Raw genomic sequence first — 17,262 nt, forward strand, 5'->3', positions numbered from 1 at the left:
AATCTCGGCTCTTCTGTTGTGTGACCTTGGCAAAGGAATTTAATTTGTAGATCCTCAGTATCCTTATTTGTAAAATGAGGGACTTGGGAGTCTTAATATTGGATTTTGTGAATTTGTCTTTTAAAATATTTCAATAAGTATATTTTGGTATAACTGGCTTTATTTGCAATCTTATGTATTATGCTTATGCATTTAAAAACATTCTGAGAAGGGTTCCATTAATATCACCAGATTTCCCAAAGGCCCAAAGGATGTAAAAAAAGTTTAAAGAACCCCTCAGCTGGAGGATATCAGCCCTCCCCAGCTGTAAGTCCTATAATTCTGTGAATGCCCCAGAAATTAGAGCAGCAAAAATGCGTCCAAAGGCTTTGTGTCTTGAATGACGTGCAGGCAGTTGGTCACAAATGCTTCACCAGGCTGAGTATCTGGGCCTGATTGCCTTCTGAAGCTGAAGAAGGTGAGAGACTGAAGGACATGGGGAAAGTGGGGCCAGGCTCCCCAGAATCTTCGACACTGTAGGCCCAATCTTGTTTGTGCTCTCATTGTTCTTTGTCGATGGCTATGAATTGTAGCGTGGATGAAGAATTAAAAAGACAGCCCAAAGGGAAATGAAAAGATAGTAGGCCTCAGCCTGTTGTCGTTCTTAGTGGACATGGCCGGACCTCCATTAAGGACTTAGTACTGCTTGCCAAGAACTCCACACAGGGGAGAAGGATTAGTTTAGGTGCTGCTGCAGCACCTCCCTGATACTAGCTGCACACTAGGAGAAGAAAGTCTTGTTGCCCTTTGCGGCTGTGGGAAAACCCTGGAGAATGATGTGCTGAGGCGCTTCTGGTTTGCCCAGACTTGAAGGCTTCTCTGCTGATTAAATTGTGAATCCAGCCAAGGGACTTCTTGTGAAGGAGTTCCTTAGATAAGAACTTAGGAGTGTAAGGGAACCAAAACATTTAAAAAATGAACAGCATCTAAGCTATATAATTGAGGGGCCATTTTGCTTTTGTTTAGCTTGTGTCTTTATTAATCTTAACATTCTGATCCTTTAGCTTTTTCAAAACCCATTCAAATTGGGTTTTGTTGTTCTGCCATATTCATTCACTCTTCATGCCCCCATTTGGGGTTTTCTTGGCAGAGATACTGGAATGGTTGGCCATTTCCTTCTCCAGCTCATTTTACTGATGAGAAAACAGGCAAAAGGGTTAAGTGACTTGCCCAGGGTCACACAGTAAGTATCTGAGGCTGGATTTTAACTCAGGCCTTCCTAGCTCCAGCCAGGCCTGGCATGCTATCCACTGCACCCGCTATCTGCCCTTCAACCTTCTGTTTAGCATTTGGTTTAATTTGGTAAAGAAGCAAATAAATATTACTCTTCAATGACCATGGTCACAGACCCCTCCCCAAAAGCTCGCTGACTACTGCAGAGACTGGGAGGACAATCACCTTGTCCCCAGGTCACTCACGTAGTTGTGTGATGAAATACAAATTTAATACTTTTTTTTTCAAAAGAGAGAGCTCATTGAATTGATTATTTTTCCTTGTTTTTATGAAAAAAATTTCAATTAATGTCATTTAATTTGTTACTGTTTTTCACAATTATTAAAAACTTTTCAAAAGCTGGCAAAATCTCTTCACATAATGATACTTCTGGGAATGGTTCAGTATAGTTCTTAAAATAGAGCAGGTATTGGGAATCACAAATTTATGTTTGTGTGGTTTCATTGAAGCACCTCAAAACTGAAAATTTCAGAACGTTGTTGTTGTTAGGGACAGTTCTGTATAAATTTCTAGAGGCCCAGAGCCAAACTTGGCCACAGAAAGCTGACATCTCTGCTTTCTTTTCCTGGAAGAAGTGATCTGGGGCAGTTCTCTGAGCTCTACCTGGACTCCCTGTCCTTTTGCACCCCTATCTTATCTAAGGCTAGACCCAGCCGCTGCTGCCTGCACAACATCTTGGGGACTGTTGTGTTCCTGTCAGGATTTCAGTGGAAGCGCACATTTGTTTTGCCTGCACTGACCCAGTGTCCTTCCAACTCTACAGAACAGCATTCGTTAGTTTCCCACCTCCTTCTTAGGCCAGTTTCTCTCAGCACCCTCCACTTGGCTGTAGTGGTCTGCCTCCTCCCATCTGCCAAGCCTTTTCCTTTTTGTCCTTTAAAAATTTTGTTCCCAATAACAAAAATTTTGTTCTCCCCAAACCCTCCCAAAGAAAGAAGTGTAGCACCCCCAGCCTCATTACTTTAACTATAGTTTCTGCATCTCTGTGATTGAATATCTTAGTCTGCACCATCGATAGGATATCCTTGGAGTCCTGCTGTTTGTGCTTCTGGCTGCTCTCCGTGTTGGTTTTGTTTCCCTGATGCTCTCTTTTGAGAGCAGAGGTTCTGCACATATTTTTTTTTTGCCAAATAAATCAATTAAGAGGATATAAATAATATATTCAAATGCATCTTTGTACACCTTTGAAATAGCATTCTCTGGTAAACAGATTGAGTTTATTTCAATTTAATAATACCCCTGAATACGAAATAAAAGATTCTTGGAGAGACAATTTAGTCCCTGTACACTAAATGCTTGTTAATAAATGATTGTTCAATTTACAGGAATCAAGTCATTCAGCAGTAGCATCTAGCGTATTTTAGAAGTCAGCTCTCTGTTATTCGTGTGTGTGTATAGTTATACACCCAAACCCACAAGCGCCTCTCCTTCTGCCTCAACCCATCGTTTTATTCTAACCTTATAGAGTATTGCAAAATTAAGATGATTTGCTTTTTCATTTTTCTTTCTGAAATATTCGGACTTTAAATGTCAGAGCTCCTAGTGTTTTCTCACTCACTGGCTGGGAATCAAGATCATTGTCATAGTTTCTTTTAATAATTTCTACCACATTTTAAAGTAGTTTAGTCCTATCTGAGGATTCTCTCTTAAATATTTAATTAAGTTTGAGCAGATTTTGTGCCCCCTTGGTAACAGTGTCATCTTAGGCAGTTTTCATAGGGTAGGACACATGCTGGCTGCCTAGTCGTTTCAGAGGCTCCACAGCCCTGTAATCCTCGGGCTTTGCGCCACAGCTTCTTTTCCACTGCAGCAAGCATACATGTACTCTACAGAGATGTAGTGAGAGACCTGTAAAGTCCTTGAGTCTGGGGAGGGGGACAGAGGTCAGTAAACATTGTATTGGCAACAGAATTTTCAGAAGAGTTGGAGAAATGATAAAGTACATGGGATCAGGAGTGTACCAGTAGTTTCTGCTGGGGAAGTGAGTTTCTCACTTTAATTAAAGAAAAATTCTGTATCATTCTAAGCAGTTATTTTGGTTTTGTGTTTTGGGTACTTGTTGGGAGTCTTTTGGGTTCCGGGAACTTTCTGTGTCTTCAAAAGAGGCTTAAAGATCCTGAAAACAACAGGTCCACCATGATGGTCTTCATGCAGACCATGACCCGGAGCTCTTGTTAGGATTCCTGTTTCTATCTTCACTCATGACACCAGGGAAGCTGAGACCTTTCAAAGGGAAACATTTTCCCTCTGAAGTTACAGCAGGTAGGTGCCAGGAAACGAGAAATTTCTAGTCTAGAATCTTAAGGCATTAAAGATCCAGAAGCCAAGGGTATAGTTAGGGAAGAGGTGACATTTTAGAGCAGGCTGCCTCAGGACCTGGAAAGTTCAACTTAATACCAAATAATAAACAGAGGTCAGTAAGTCAATGACTATGGGCCCCAATTCCTCACTGTTCAAGATTGCTTTTGGGGGTATGGTGGGTCCTTAGTTGTTTATGGAGGGGTAGCTTTAAAGTTGGGAGAGAGCCTTTTTGGGGGGGGTGGTTTTGTGCCCCCTCAGGTCTGTTACTCAGTCTTGAAGTTATACCAGTGGAAAGAGGTGCCGGGGTGCCAGAGAGCATTCTAGCAGTGACTGGCCTTGGGACCTCAGACCTCTTGCTTGAGGGACATTTGTTAATCTTTCTGAGGACTAGAGGGTTCCGGGTCTTAGACAAATTTAATGGCAAAATAGAGGTATTTACTAGTTTTAAAACTGTTAGTTTTCTTTAGGAGTTTCTTTTTAAGTCCCCACCTTTTAGCCAGCTGGGCTGGGTGGCTGGTGGGCCTGGGACACCATGAATTGAGAGGCATTCATTAATCTGGGCCTTGGTGATTGGAAGTACTTCCTTTTGGGACATCCCTGCCCTCAAGCAGTTTGTTACTTGAGAGACCTGCCCCTTGGGGTGGGGTGGAAAGTTGGAAGGGGGCTGGAGTTCCTCCAGGGCCTGGAGGGAGGGCACAGGCAGAGAATGACCCACCCAGATTATGGAAGGGTTCACTTAACAGGCCCTCTTCTTCCCTGCCCCTTCCAGAAACCTAAGCTAAAAAGCGATAGGGCTTCTTCAGAAAACTCCAAGGCCTTTGAACCTCTCTCTTTTCCAAGGCTCTAAGCAGGCCTCCACCTCCTCATCCTTGAAGTTTTCCCAGGCAAGCACCATATATAGCAGTTGAAAGAAAAAAAGCCCTGGAAAGATGAGAAATGGGGCAGAGGAAGAGAGAGAATAAGAGTCCCCCAAGAGTAAGGGGAGAAAGAGAAGCCTTGGGCCTTGTCCACGTGATCAAAAACTGAACACTTCTGGGTACCAGTTTGGGGGCCCATTACTGGGACTTCATAGAAGAATTAAGATGAGCCCGTCAGTTATGAAAACCACAGACACTTGGATGTGTTCAAGGGGAGACTGGCTGAGCTGCAAACACCCAGTGGGGTCAGGAAAGGGTTGAGGTAGGGGGGAGGATGACCTGGGATAGTGAGGATATGCAGCCAAAAGTGGCATTTCTATAGTGGAAGCCTTGGTCTTCACGTCATAGGAAAGGAAACGGGATTGCTTTCAGTGATCTCGGGAGAAGCTATATCCAGGGTCACACCCAGCTCTGCCAATAGGGTGAGAGGTCGTATTTGGGAGTGGTCACTCATTTTGTAGGGAGGAGTGGAGGTCTATGCTAAGGGCCTCATTCGTTATCTACCCTGAGGTCACAGACAGGGAGGTGCCAAAGACTGGAAGCTTCTAGAGGGTAAGGTCCAGGTATATAGAGGGAGAAGGTTTAGACCATGGGCAGGGCCTAGCACCTTCTCTCTCTGTTAAGGAGCTCTTTTGTTTGAATAGGCTGTGTATAGTTTGACCAGATTTGTTAGCTTTTTTTTTTCATTTCCTTTAAGACAAAACTGAAGAATTTCAGGTGGTAGCTTGTTAGTGGCACATAAGTCCAAACATTATGGTTACCAGCATACCTCTAATCCTGTAACAGCAGGGTGTGACCCGACTTTTCATTATATCCTAATTTTGTCATGTTAAGCCAACCTTGGGGTTTGGAGATTGTGAGAAAGTAGGATTGCGCCTTATCGTGGAATCTGATCTGAAAATTGGTGATATTTTTGGTTTTGTTTTTAAAGGCATTTCATTGGAAATGGCAGCTGTTACAGTTAAAGAGGAGTCAGAAGACCCTGATTACTACCAATACAACGTTCAAGGTAATGCCCTCCCTCCTGTCCCATGTGCCTTTGAGCAGTGTGGAGCTGGCTCTCTCCTGCTTTACTTGCTGCTGATTCGGTCATGAGCCTGCTGGTGGCTGCCGGGGAAAAGATGTGACAGGCTGGGTGGGCAGACTAGTCACTTACACCCAAACAAGCTTCAGGGAAGAGAAAGGACACTGGAGGGAGGCTCAGGCGACTGAGATTGGCTGGTTTTTCTCTCCCCAAAGTTACTGTGTCACAGCCCAAAGATGTGCTGTAGCATTTTCACAGTTCTTTCATCTGCTGTTGCCTGCATCATTTATATTATCTAAACCACCTGTAAATCGTAGTTTGAAAGCCCACTTTTATTATATTTTACTTACCCCTTTGATGAATTAGGAAGGAATCGATTAGCAATTAGTCTAAAATCTGTTTATCTCAGTGCATTCATTGATGTAGATCCTAGTTTTTTGGCAGAAAGCCTTCTTTTTTCTGTCCAAGATTTCCCAGTTGGTTGTACGTTGAGCTGTTTATGTTTCAGGAATGATCTCTGGAATAACTTGTCTGTGGTAACCATTTAAATAAAATTAACATTACTGTGTGTTAAAATTGTTTGTGTCCATCTAATAACTTGTGCTCATGAATAACCTTGGGGTGGATACAATAGAAAATAGTTCTTTGAGGCTAGGAATGAGCCTTTTTCTTTGTGCCCTTCAGTGCCTGGCTTAATAAAAGGCTTGTTAAATCAATTAAATGGTTAAAAGTTGGTGTATCTCCTGAAGTCAGTTAACTTTAACATTTTTGAAGTTCATGAGCTCAGTTTGTACCTGGTTGCATGTCATTAATCATGCATTGATTGTTGCCCAAACTTGGGTATTGCAGATATATTACCTCCATTCAGAACTTCAGATGCAGGCTGTTATAAATTTTATGGATTAGTTAGGTTTTAAAAACCATCTTGGAGCTCACGTTGGCTTTTCCCACAGTTGCAATTATGTAAATGGAGGTTAGCCCACAAGGGTCTGATTTAATCAGTAATGTAGCTGGAATATATGATGAAAAGTAGCAGAAGAGAGCATTACAGTATTAATAGTTACAGAGGGGCAGCCAGGTGGCGCAGTGGATAGAGCACCGGCCCTGGATTCAGGAGGACCTGAGTTCAAATCCAGCCTCAGACACATAACACTTACTAGCTGTGTGACCCTGGGCAAGTCACTTAACCCTATTGCCTAGCCTCCCCCAAAAAATTGTTACAGAAACAGACAGTAAGAAGGTTTTTTTAAAAAAAATTATCCATTTTAGGAGGATAAGAAAAAGTAGCTGTATTTCAGAAAGCTTGGAGACTTTAAAAAGGAGTTTTCAAGGTCTTTTGAGCTTGCTCCTATTCTTTATCATGTCTGATTTCACTTCAGAACTTCATTTTCCCTTTTGGGGGACGGGGCTCACAAATGGATTGAGAGGATTCTCCCCCCCCACCAAATGATGAAGGAAGAGGTTGTTTGTGTAAGATATTGCTAGAGGTGGGACAAACAAATGTGTAAAGGACCTGGGTCAGCACATGCACGGAGAGGTCTTGATGGACCTGGTGTATTCTGGGAGGTGTTTGGCTGAGAGTCTGGGCAGTGCCCGTAAATGCCTTACTTTTCTGTAGTAATCTTGACTAGCGGGAGGGAAGAACTTCATGCTCTCTGATTGATTACCTAAGAAGCCCAGGAAAGCCTGCATGGGCACTATCTTTCAGACTTTGTGCTGGCTCAGTTTTGCTTTGTTTTGGCTTTCTCTAATCCCTTTTTTTTTAAAGCAGTCTTTATGTTTGAAGATGCAAGAGGTTGATGCTGGATCACACTTAATTAATGTTGTGGTGGAGAAATAGTTAAAGTAATGTGCTGTGATCCTGCCTTAGTGAAAATGTGTAGTCAGCATAGGTTCAGCAGAAGCTTCAAGGAGGAATCTCTAATATATTGGGTTGTGTGTAGGTGGCGCACCAAGATGGGTTGGTAGCTGTCTTTTTATGATTTTATGAACAGTAGCAAAACAGTCATTTAACCTTTGAAAAAACTTTAGGCTGGTTAGAAAGTCAGAAATATCTTCTGGTGAAAAATGCTGCTGGGAAGGTTCTCACTAAATAAATTTACAAGTGCATTTACATGCTAATATGCCATTGTTTGTAATAAGATGCTGTGGTAGATCAGTCAATGTGACTTTATATATACTTTTAATGAAGATTTTCTTTCCTTTAAAAATGCTAACACTTTGCAGGTATGCATGCATAAATATATCTTCAAGTACTGTGTCCTTGATTCTGTGCCAGTTCTATACATTCTCATTTTGTGTGTTCGTAAAACAAGCTTCATAATCCTAATGTGCATTCTGTGTATGATTAATCATTGAATTTAAATAGGAAAGTATTAGAAATGATAAAGACCTGAGCAAAAAATATAAATATCACTTAGAACATTGCCAATTATAATGTATAAGTAATTCCCTGTGGAATAGCCAGAGACATTGGAGACTTAGTTGCTACCATGTACTTGCAATATGGAAAGTGTAAATAGTTGAGGAATTGTTATTACTTAATCCTTCTTCCCAAAACTTTGGATCATATTGGACCTCATCGCCTATTTTCTAATCTTTTAGACAAATTTTATTTGCATTTTGTTTTTATCAATAGCAGTTTTTGACATAAACTTCTTCTTTCCATACACACATGTAAGCATTACTGTCACCGTGAAGGAAACCCTCCCTATTGCCAAAGAAAACAGTTCAGTAAAACCCAGTTGACACAATCACGTGGCTGGGACTGACTGTATTCCACATAGTGTATATACATGATTTTCTGCCTCTTTACTGCAAGGAGCAAGGTATGTCCTCATCTCTTCTCCAGGGCCATTATTTGATCATTATAATTACTCAGTGCCTAGCCTCATTTTAGCCTCATTCTTTGTGTTATTGTGGTAAATTTTGTATACTGTTCTGTTATTCTGCTTACTTCTGCCTGAATCACATTATAAGCCTCCCCATTTCTCTGAATTCTGTGTTTCTTAACAGTGTAATAATCATTCCATTTCTGTACCACCAGTTTGGTCAGCTGTTCCTCAATCAATGAGTACCCACTTTGCAGGTTTTTGCTACCATAAGAAAAAGGGCTGCTATGAAGATTCAGGGTCTTTTTTATGTCTTTGACCTCTTTAGGTTATAAGCCCAGTGGTAGACTCCCTGGCTAGTCGTTTTTATCTCCTCAGTCAGAATTATCTGGCTGGTTCACACCCCTCCAACATTGACTCCTTACATCTTTTTTCTCTCTCATTTTACTGTGTGAGGGAAAACATGAGAGTTGTTTCCTTTTCCTTTTCTTTGATTGATTTGTTCCATTTCTATTCTTTTGAAAATGTTTTTTCCTCATCCTTTGATCAGACTGGATCTCCTGATGTCATCCAGGCTGGAAGTACCACGGCTAGCCTCGTGGTATTGGCCTTCCAGTGCCTCCTCAGCTCAGTCCCCTGCCCCTTAGAACTCTGCATCTCAAGGTGACTTCTTCCTTGGCTTCTGCTTGGAGTGTCTTTGGATCTGATGTTTGTGCTAATCACCTGTGTACCTTGGCATCCTGTCTCTTGTAGTCGATGCCCTTGTTTTCAGCCTCTTCCTTTAGCCTTGAGATCCACAGTACATATAGTGGGTATGGAGGCAGGTTGATTTCACCAGGCATCCCCGAGGTTGAGGGGCAAAGTCTCATTGTTTGCATCTTTCCTACTTCCATTTTTTTTTTCTTTAAACCATGGCAGATATTAGTGATGTCATGCTTGCTACTAGAAAAGTAAGTAGTTTGCAGAAACTATTAAAGGTGATAGGGATAAACTGTCAAAAATACTTTAACCTCAAGTTTTTTTTCGGTCCAAAAACACTCATACTATGAGGCACATCAGATTCCTCTATTACTAATTGTATAATTAATCCTCTGTTGTAGGATTGATAATATTAGATATGTATTTTAACATTTTCTCAACTTTTCTTTGGTCTTCTATTTTAATAAGTAGGCTAAAGAACACAGCCCAGGTAGTAGAAAGAACAGTGAAATTGGAGTCAGAAGATGATGTATCCAGTCTTTACCACTGTGGACCTTAGATCATGTGTAAAAAGATGTTCCCTTCCCCTGCTAACTCTAGTAGTCCTAATACAACAATGGGGAAGGTCTTTTGAGTGAAGAATACTAGTCACAGAAAATCATGCATTGTAGTATGCCAGTGATGTCTGTTGTTATAATCTAACTTCTAACTTGAAAGTCATAATCTATACTAAAAAATTCCATTTCTATCTAGTTAAAAATGTGTCTGATTCTGGTTTTGGTACGAAGTTTGAGTATACTTAATAATGAAGCAAATATAGGGTTTTGTTTTTTGTTTTGCTGAGTGTCTTTTATTAAAAAATCTGTGGCCTTGTGAGATTATTGTTTCCTATATTGCTGTCTTTTGCTCTTAAAAGCAGGAAAGTTTTAAAAAATTATTTTATAATATAATTTTTATACATTATCACCTCTTTTGACTATGCTGACATAGCCAACCCCCCCCATGCTTTATTAGCAAAAATTATTTAAAAATTCTTCCCTCTCCCTCAACGTCCAATTAGTTACCAGATCTTCTCTCTGGCCTGGGCCTGTGCAGGCCTGTTGCTGGGATACTCATCTTCCTTCCTCATCATTTCCTCAGAGTCTTCTCTTTCAGGGTCCAACGCATGTTGCGCCTTCCAGAGTCCTTTCCTTGACTCCCTCCACTCCATCTTTTGTTAGGGATTTCCCTTTTCTTAGTTGTGTGTGGTTTGTTTCCTCTGAATAGAATGTAGGCTTCTAAAGGGCAGATGTTGTAGTATCTTGCACATGGTAGATGTTTAATAAGTTGTGGAGTGAACTGGAGAAACAGTGTTTGTCTTCAGAAAGAGGCAAAGGAATTATGGGTATAAGCATGATACTGAGTTGTGAGTACATCTCTGGATGGGTTTCAGGGATTCCATATACTTGGATGGGCAGGTAAGGGGAAGGAGTTACACTTTTATTTTCACTAACCTTTGGTTTCCTTTGCATTCCTCTGTATTTTGTGTTATGGAATTAAGATACTATTTTGAGAAGGGATCTACTTCCTGACTGCCAAAAGGGTCTTTGACAAAAAATAAGATCAATTCCTGATCTGGACTTTTATTAAAACACTAAATATTTAGTGTACCATTATGGTTGAGAAGTATGGTGACTATGAGAATAGAAGTTTTTTTCTTTTTACCTTATCAGTGAACCCAGAGGCCTCGTTACGACTTTGTAAGTTTGTTGCTGGTATTTAAGTATACTATATAGGTAACAGTAATAATTTCTTTTCACACATTGAATGATGTCATGGCATTTCCCACTGTACACCAGGCAGGGAAGCACATAGTGGGAGGCATATGTGCCTGTGGCTCAGTAGTTAGTACCCTCATACAGTTCAAGGAAGCTCTGTGAGCAAAATCCAGGTTGCTTCTTTCAGGAGAAGAAGGCATTACTATTCCCTCTGTATATGGATCCCTTATAAAAATTCTTTCCACTGCTCCTATGTGTTTTACCGCGACTAATTAAGTATTCTAACTTGAAGGCTCAGAGCCTTCATCCCTGCCCTTGAGGGGAAAGGAAAAATCCCCTCAAGTACCCCCCCAACCCCCAGAACAACAATCCTAATATCAGAATTATGGAGTCAAGACCAAAACAGGATCATGGCAGACCATGGCTAAACATCCTATTTCCACTAGCGCCCAGTGAAAGGCAAGCTATTTTTTGCCACTAGGCCTTCACAAAAGAGGGAAAAAACATGAAACGGTAATAGTAATGCTCCTCCATCAATAGGTGTTTGAGGGCATCTGAAGCATTTTACAAATATATCTCATAGGGGTCATTTGTTGGTGTATGGAGTTTATAAAACCGCCAGAGCACCGAGGCTGTTGTTTGGGGGAAGCTATTTCTCCCCCTCAGTTTCTCTTTAGCTCTAAGGTTTGAGCTGCCTTTGTGTTTCCAAAACAACTCAGCCCTTTGGAGCTTCTTCATTCAGCAGGCTTCCCAGAGCTGACAAAGCTCATCAGTTCCTTGCTTGGACTGGGGGAGCAGCTTGCCTCATTTTCTTCTGTGCCCTGTGTCCTCACTCTAACTTCCATGATCATATGACGAGATGTCTCATGATGTGAGGCATTCTGAAAAAAGCTCCCCATTCTCAGTGGCCTCTGAAGAGAGACTGTGAGCTTTCTTCACTGAGCTGGAGCACTAGAAGGTGCTTTATACTGAGGATCTCAATGTGGCCAGGCTTCATGGATTTCATTCCATTAGTCAGTCACTTCAGTAATGTCTGACATTTTGTCACCGCATTTGGGGTTTTCGTGGAGTGGTTTGCCATTTTCTTCTCCAGCTCATTTTACAGAGGAGTAACTGAGGCAAACAGGGTGAATGACTTGCCCAGGTTCACACAGGAAGTATCTGAGACTAGATTTGCACTCATGAAGATGGGTCTTCCTGACTTCAGGCCCAGAGCTCTATGTAGGGCTCAATTGTTGGACCAGATTTGTGCATTGAGCACCAACAGATGGAGGCTTTCAGACAATCAGAGAAAGAACTTACGGTTTTTTGCCCTTTCTCCCTCTTCAGTCTCTACCGTGATCACATGTGATCATCGTAGTCCTGCGGAGGACTGAGAGCTGGCTTGTGTTTTCATCTGTTGCATGACTCAGACGTCAACGTGTAGCTGCCAGCTTTTTCTAGTAATGACCTTCTAAATACGCATTTTACAATTGGAAGCAACCATGAAGTGAGACAAAGTTCAGTGATCTTCAGCTTTAAAACGTGTTTAGTGTAATGTAGTCGAGAGGTTTTCTCTAGTATAAATCACTTAACTTTTCTGATTACAAGGAAAAGAATTTGGACCAGTTTGAAGACTGAAAACCTGTGGCTGGGAATAAAGCATTACTAGGCATGTGCTTTTGGACGGGTCGTGCTGGCACTCTGTTCTTGGCATTGTTCACTCACCTTCCTTCAGGAAACCCTCCAGTTAGATAAATCCACCCTGAATGCCAGTATAGGTTTACATTTCTAGAATTCTTTAATGAAAGGCCCAAGAAATATTTCTACATGCCACATTATAATAAATAATATTTGCTTATGGAGGTATGTGTACACTTCTACATATATAAAATTTCCTAAGTTCACATTAAGGTTGGTGACTCAAGTCTGTTCTGTCAGCAAAGGATCTTTAAACTGTCTTTTTTTGAAAATATTGTTGTTCAGTAATGTCTGACTCTTTGTGGACCATATTACACCAATACTGTCTATGGAATTTCTTGGCAAAGATACTGGAATGGTTTGCCGTTTCCTTCTCCTGAATTAAGGTAGAGGTTGTGACTTTACCGACATCACACAACTAAGTAAGTGTCTGGTGCCAAATTTGAACTCAGGTCTTCCTGACTCTAGGCCCTGAGCCATGCAGCTGCCTCCTATGAAAATGTACCTTGACTGTAAAAGAAATTTTGTCTGTTAATATCAATTTTAAAAAGTCTTTTAGCACATTCTTTTAAAAATGTTTTATTGCTAGGTTTTGTTTTTGTATTACCTTTATTTCCTGTTATATACCCCTTTTCTCCATGACCCTGAGCATCATACCTTTTAACAAAGAATGAAAAAATGAAAAAAAAAAACCGTTTCATAGAGCTAACCGCTCCCCCTACTGAATCAGAAGGGGTATGCAGAGTTCCACATACATAGGCTCCCACTTGTGCAAAAAAGTTGGGGTGTTTCTTCAGACCAAGCCATTAAAATAATATCATCTTCAGTTTTAATATCTTTTGCTCTTTCCATCTCACTTGCAGTAGCATTGTGTATCTCTGCTTTCTTCACTTTGCATCAGTTCAGCTGTCTTCACATGCTTCCACATTCTTTACATCATTGTCTCTTATGGCACAGTGATGTTCCATTGCCCTTTGTACCACAAGGGCATTGTTTTGTTTGCTTTTCTTCCTTTTTTTTAAATGATAAAAAACTAAAGAATGCTTTTATGTGAAGGAATTTTCTAGAATTTTGTCTCTTTTCTATAACAACATTAAAAAATCTTTTCTAAGGGCGTCCATTTTCGAGGCGTGTTGTCATAGCTGCTTTTGATACTTGGTTCTTGTATAATTAATGCCATTCAAGTGTACTTCTAGAATCAGATTTCACTGCAAAACCATCGCAGCCTTGGAAGTGAGTTCTTTAATTGCTAGCAGTTCTGATTGGTGTTCAGCCCTGTTACCTAGGTCCTTAGCTGGTGCATTCATTGTACTCCTTTCTTTCTGCTTTATTTAGCTCCACAGCTTGATTGCTCTTTTGACAAATTCTTGGTATACTTTGCATCTACCCTATGGGTGAAGTCCCATGAAATCTTAGTTAACAATTTTCTGTGCTGGCAAAAGTTGGAGAAGGGGGGCAGAAGGGTTGGATGGGGAAGAGAAGGAGGAATAGTGGGGCCTAGCACCCAGCTTTGCTTCCGTTGAAGTTTTGTATCCTCTTTTGGGCTAAATATTTCTTGACTTAAATTGGGCTAAAAGAAAAGCTTGAATACTTAATGGAAACCAAATGAGATGTCTGAGTTATTAAATCAAAGCCCCTTCTAATTCTGTGCATTTCCCTTCTCTCTTTGGTGCATCTTTGGTTTGTTTTCCCCAAGTGAATTCCAAGTATCTGGGGCAATCCTCCATTTGAAGAATTTGATGCTGGATGCCATGTCAAGTTGGTTTCATTTTTGTAAAAGCTTTAGTATATAGTGAACTCGTGTGTGTGTCTTAAGTGTCTTAGCTTGTTTGGTGGCTTGGATGGGCCCCTGGGGTGATCTAGGGAAGCCCTTTTCGGAATAATGGTTTTAAATATTTGGAAGAAATGCTCCATTTCAATTAGATATTAGTAAAGGTAAGGATAGAATTTTTTTTTCTAATTTAAGTTCACAGATCTCTTGTAATTTGATTTGTCCATGGTCTGTGAACCACAAGCCAAGAACTCCAGCTTCCAGTAAAGTCTTTGTGACCTTTTGGACCTTATTGATAAATCAAATTGAGAATATTGGACTTGCTGGTCAGAGATCTCTCCAGCTGTAACCCTGTGATCCTAAGGTGGCTGGAGGGTACATAGATAGGAGAAAATAGAAGTAAAGAGGGAGGTGGATTGAAGTAAGAGGTGAGAAGTTGGGAAGACCTTGGGTCAGATTCTGTGACACCTCCTTGTAGTATGATTATGGGCAAGTCACTCAACCTCACATGCAAGTCCTCGGGTGGCAAATGCACGGGTGGTGAATGCGTGCTGGTCTTTGTTGCTGTAGAGAGGCTCCACCACGGGAGTTCCCCACCTTGTTAAACTAGCAATTCTGGACATTCTCTCCCTCCCCCAATAAAAAACAAAGTGCTTATTAAAAGCCAAGTCTTTAAGTTTATTGTAACTTTCATAAGGTGCTTTAAACTAGTGAAATGCTCAGAATTTTACATCATTTTGTGAAGGGTCCTTCAGATGTTTTCTGAAATGGTGTTATAAAGAAGTACAGCTTTTAGAAAAGGAAATTGTAATGTTGGTTTGACATGTTTCGATTTCAGTTAAGATAACAGTATCAACATTTCAATCTGCTTGGGACTGTTTAAGATTTTGATGGAATAAACAGGTGCTGTGTTTAATTGACTATTGCTTCTTTTTCTGCATGAGTTAAGATTTGTTTTGCTTTAATCAACTTGGACCTTATTTAAACTAACCCTTTTTAGTTGAATCCTTTTATGTATCATTTCCATTCACACCATATGTCTCCTTGTCATTCATTGTCACAATGTGTGGACTTAGAAATTGTCTTGACTGTTTCTGTGGATGAATTTGGCTGAATGTACTTGTTCCATTAATATAACTCAGTGGACTGACATCTTTCGTGCATCCATTTATTTTTTTTCTTTTGCCTTTTATCTTCATGAAAAGGCTGTTGTTTCATATAAAAAAATTTGAATTTGTTGACTTAAATGACCCAAAAGAGATTTTTTGGGATTACAGTTTGAGTTATTATCTTTGTATTCCAAAGCAGGCCCTTCTGAAACTGGTGGTGTTGATGAAAAACTTCCTCTTTCGAAGTCTTTTCAAGGTAGATATTTTTCTCTTCTGTTTCTCAGAGAGAGCAGTGTTAATATTTTAATGTTCAGTTTTTTTATTAATGTTCCAGTTTTTATATTGCATAAAGTGTGCTGTGATATCACCATTTGAATTTTCACAATTTCTTAAATTGAAAAGGAAAAAAATTGAGCTGTGTTGATCTCTCTCACTCTGTTGATAGAGCTTGTATGTATTACAGAGAGAACCTTTTTTAGATATATAGAAATAAACTTGTATGGGACCAGTACTTTTTCAAAGTGTTATACCAGTTTTTCATAGGATGAAACCATGTTGATTAGACTTTATGGATAAAGGGCCATACTTTATTTGAATGTCAATATCTGTATCTTATATTTTACATTGGTGTGGATGGAACTCTGGTACTTGTATCGTTAGGAGTGTCAATGTTGATATTATAATGTTGTAAGCCTTTCAAAGAACTTGAAAATAAGCTAGGAATTGTTACCTTGACTGTTAAGTTTTCATATAATCGGACATTCTGTTGTTTCCAAGTGTTTGGTTTTGACTCTTTTAGGAGAGCCCTATGTCGCAGTGGCCCAAGAGTGGGTCTTTGTTTCTTATTTCCTCACAATAATTCTGTGAGGGTAAGCAAGGCAAGGGTTGATGTACTTGTAAATATTTTTTCTCTTTTATCTTTATAAAGGACATTCTTCTGTTCTTAGCTTCATTATTCGTTACCACTACCAACCCTAAAAACCTAGTATTTCACAAGCTAACGTGTCAGATTTCAAACAGATTTTAAGTCTAGTGTGTACCTATATGTGTTATCCCAACTCCTTTTGGGAGTTAGAAAGAGCTAATGACATGTTTGGGTAGTCGTGGCTCATAACCTCAAGTGTGGTGTTGGAATCACTTGTGAATAACATCTGTGAGACATGAAGAAATGAACATTTTAGCATAACATTAGAGGTGATTGCAAGTGTTCTAAAACACTCGAAAAGAAGCAGACTGGGCTTTCCCATATTAATTTTCTATAGACACCCACATGCATATGTGCAGACATGTGTAGATGTGTGTATACGTCTACCCATGCACACATGCATACACACACACGTATGTGATACTTCTATAGATTTATGTTTGACTGGGGCTGTACCTCTGAGAATGAAGCAAGAAGAGAAAGTAGAGGGGATGAGGTTGTGAGTAAAGTCAGGACTAAGAGACCCAGGGCCACGGAGGCTTTTTGGACAGCTGGGGGTTAGAGGGAGACCCAGATGGGCACTCGAGGGGCTTTTCCTTCTCGGATTTCTTCTGTTGGATCCCTGAGATGATTTAGCCCTGATGGCGATAGTCCTGACTTCAGCCTGGAACCAGACATTTCCTTCATGTCGGTGATTTACACTTGCAGTACGTGACGTTCCGTGTGGACGTTCAGACTGTGTCCCTCTGCTGAAAGCATTGAATGGGTAGCATTCTTCTCTGTGAACTTGAGAGTAAGAGAAGGTACCAGGTGAGGTTCGCAGCTCTGAAGGAAAACGTGGTGACCCAAACTTTATCATCAAGGTTTCACCCTGAGCAAAGGAAGAAGAAACTTGTTTTCCTTCTTTTTTGACAGATGATAAATACTGTTTCTTAGAACTATAAATGTGATAATTTTAGAATGTAACATTGCTTAG

At 40.3% G+C, this 17,262-nt stretch overlaps 1 protein-coding gene across 16 annotated transcripts in view; it reads left to right on the plus strand.

The window, feature by feature from the left end:
• Positions 1 to 17,262, plus strand: part of GTF2I (general transcription factor IIi) — a 94,388-nt gene that overhangs the window by 33,689 nt on the left and 43,437 nt on the right. For 8 of the 16 annotated variants that reach the window (XM_021005817.2, XM_021005802.2, XM_021005804.2 and 5 more), the window contains 2 exons: positions 5,422 to 5,499; positions 15,558 to 15,617. In XM_021005817.2, the coding sequence (XP_020861476.1) occupies positions 5,422 to 5,499; positions 15,558 to 15,617 (138 nt within the window). The remainder of the gene's footprint in view (positions 1 to 5,421; positions 5,500 to 15,557; positions 15,618 to 17,262) is intronic. The other 8 variants (XM_021005805.2, XM_021005813.2, XM_021005807.2 and 5 more) reach the window with 2 other exon arrangements.

Source organism: Phascolarctos cinereus, unplaced genomic scaffold, assembly GCF_003287225.1.
Source record: "Phascolarctos cinereus isolate Bilbo 61053 unplaced genomic scaffold, phaCin_HiC Scaffold_5;HRSCAF=322, whole genome shotgun sequence".
Classification (NCBI taxonomy): Eukaryota; Metazoa; Chordata; class Mammalia; order Diprotodontia; family Phascolarctidae; genus Phascolarctos; species Phascolarctos cinereus.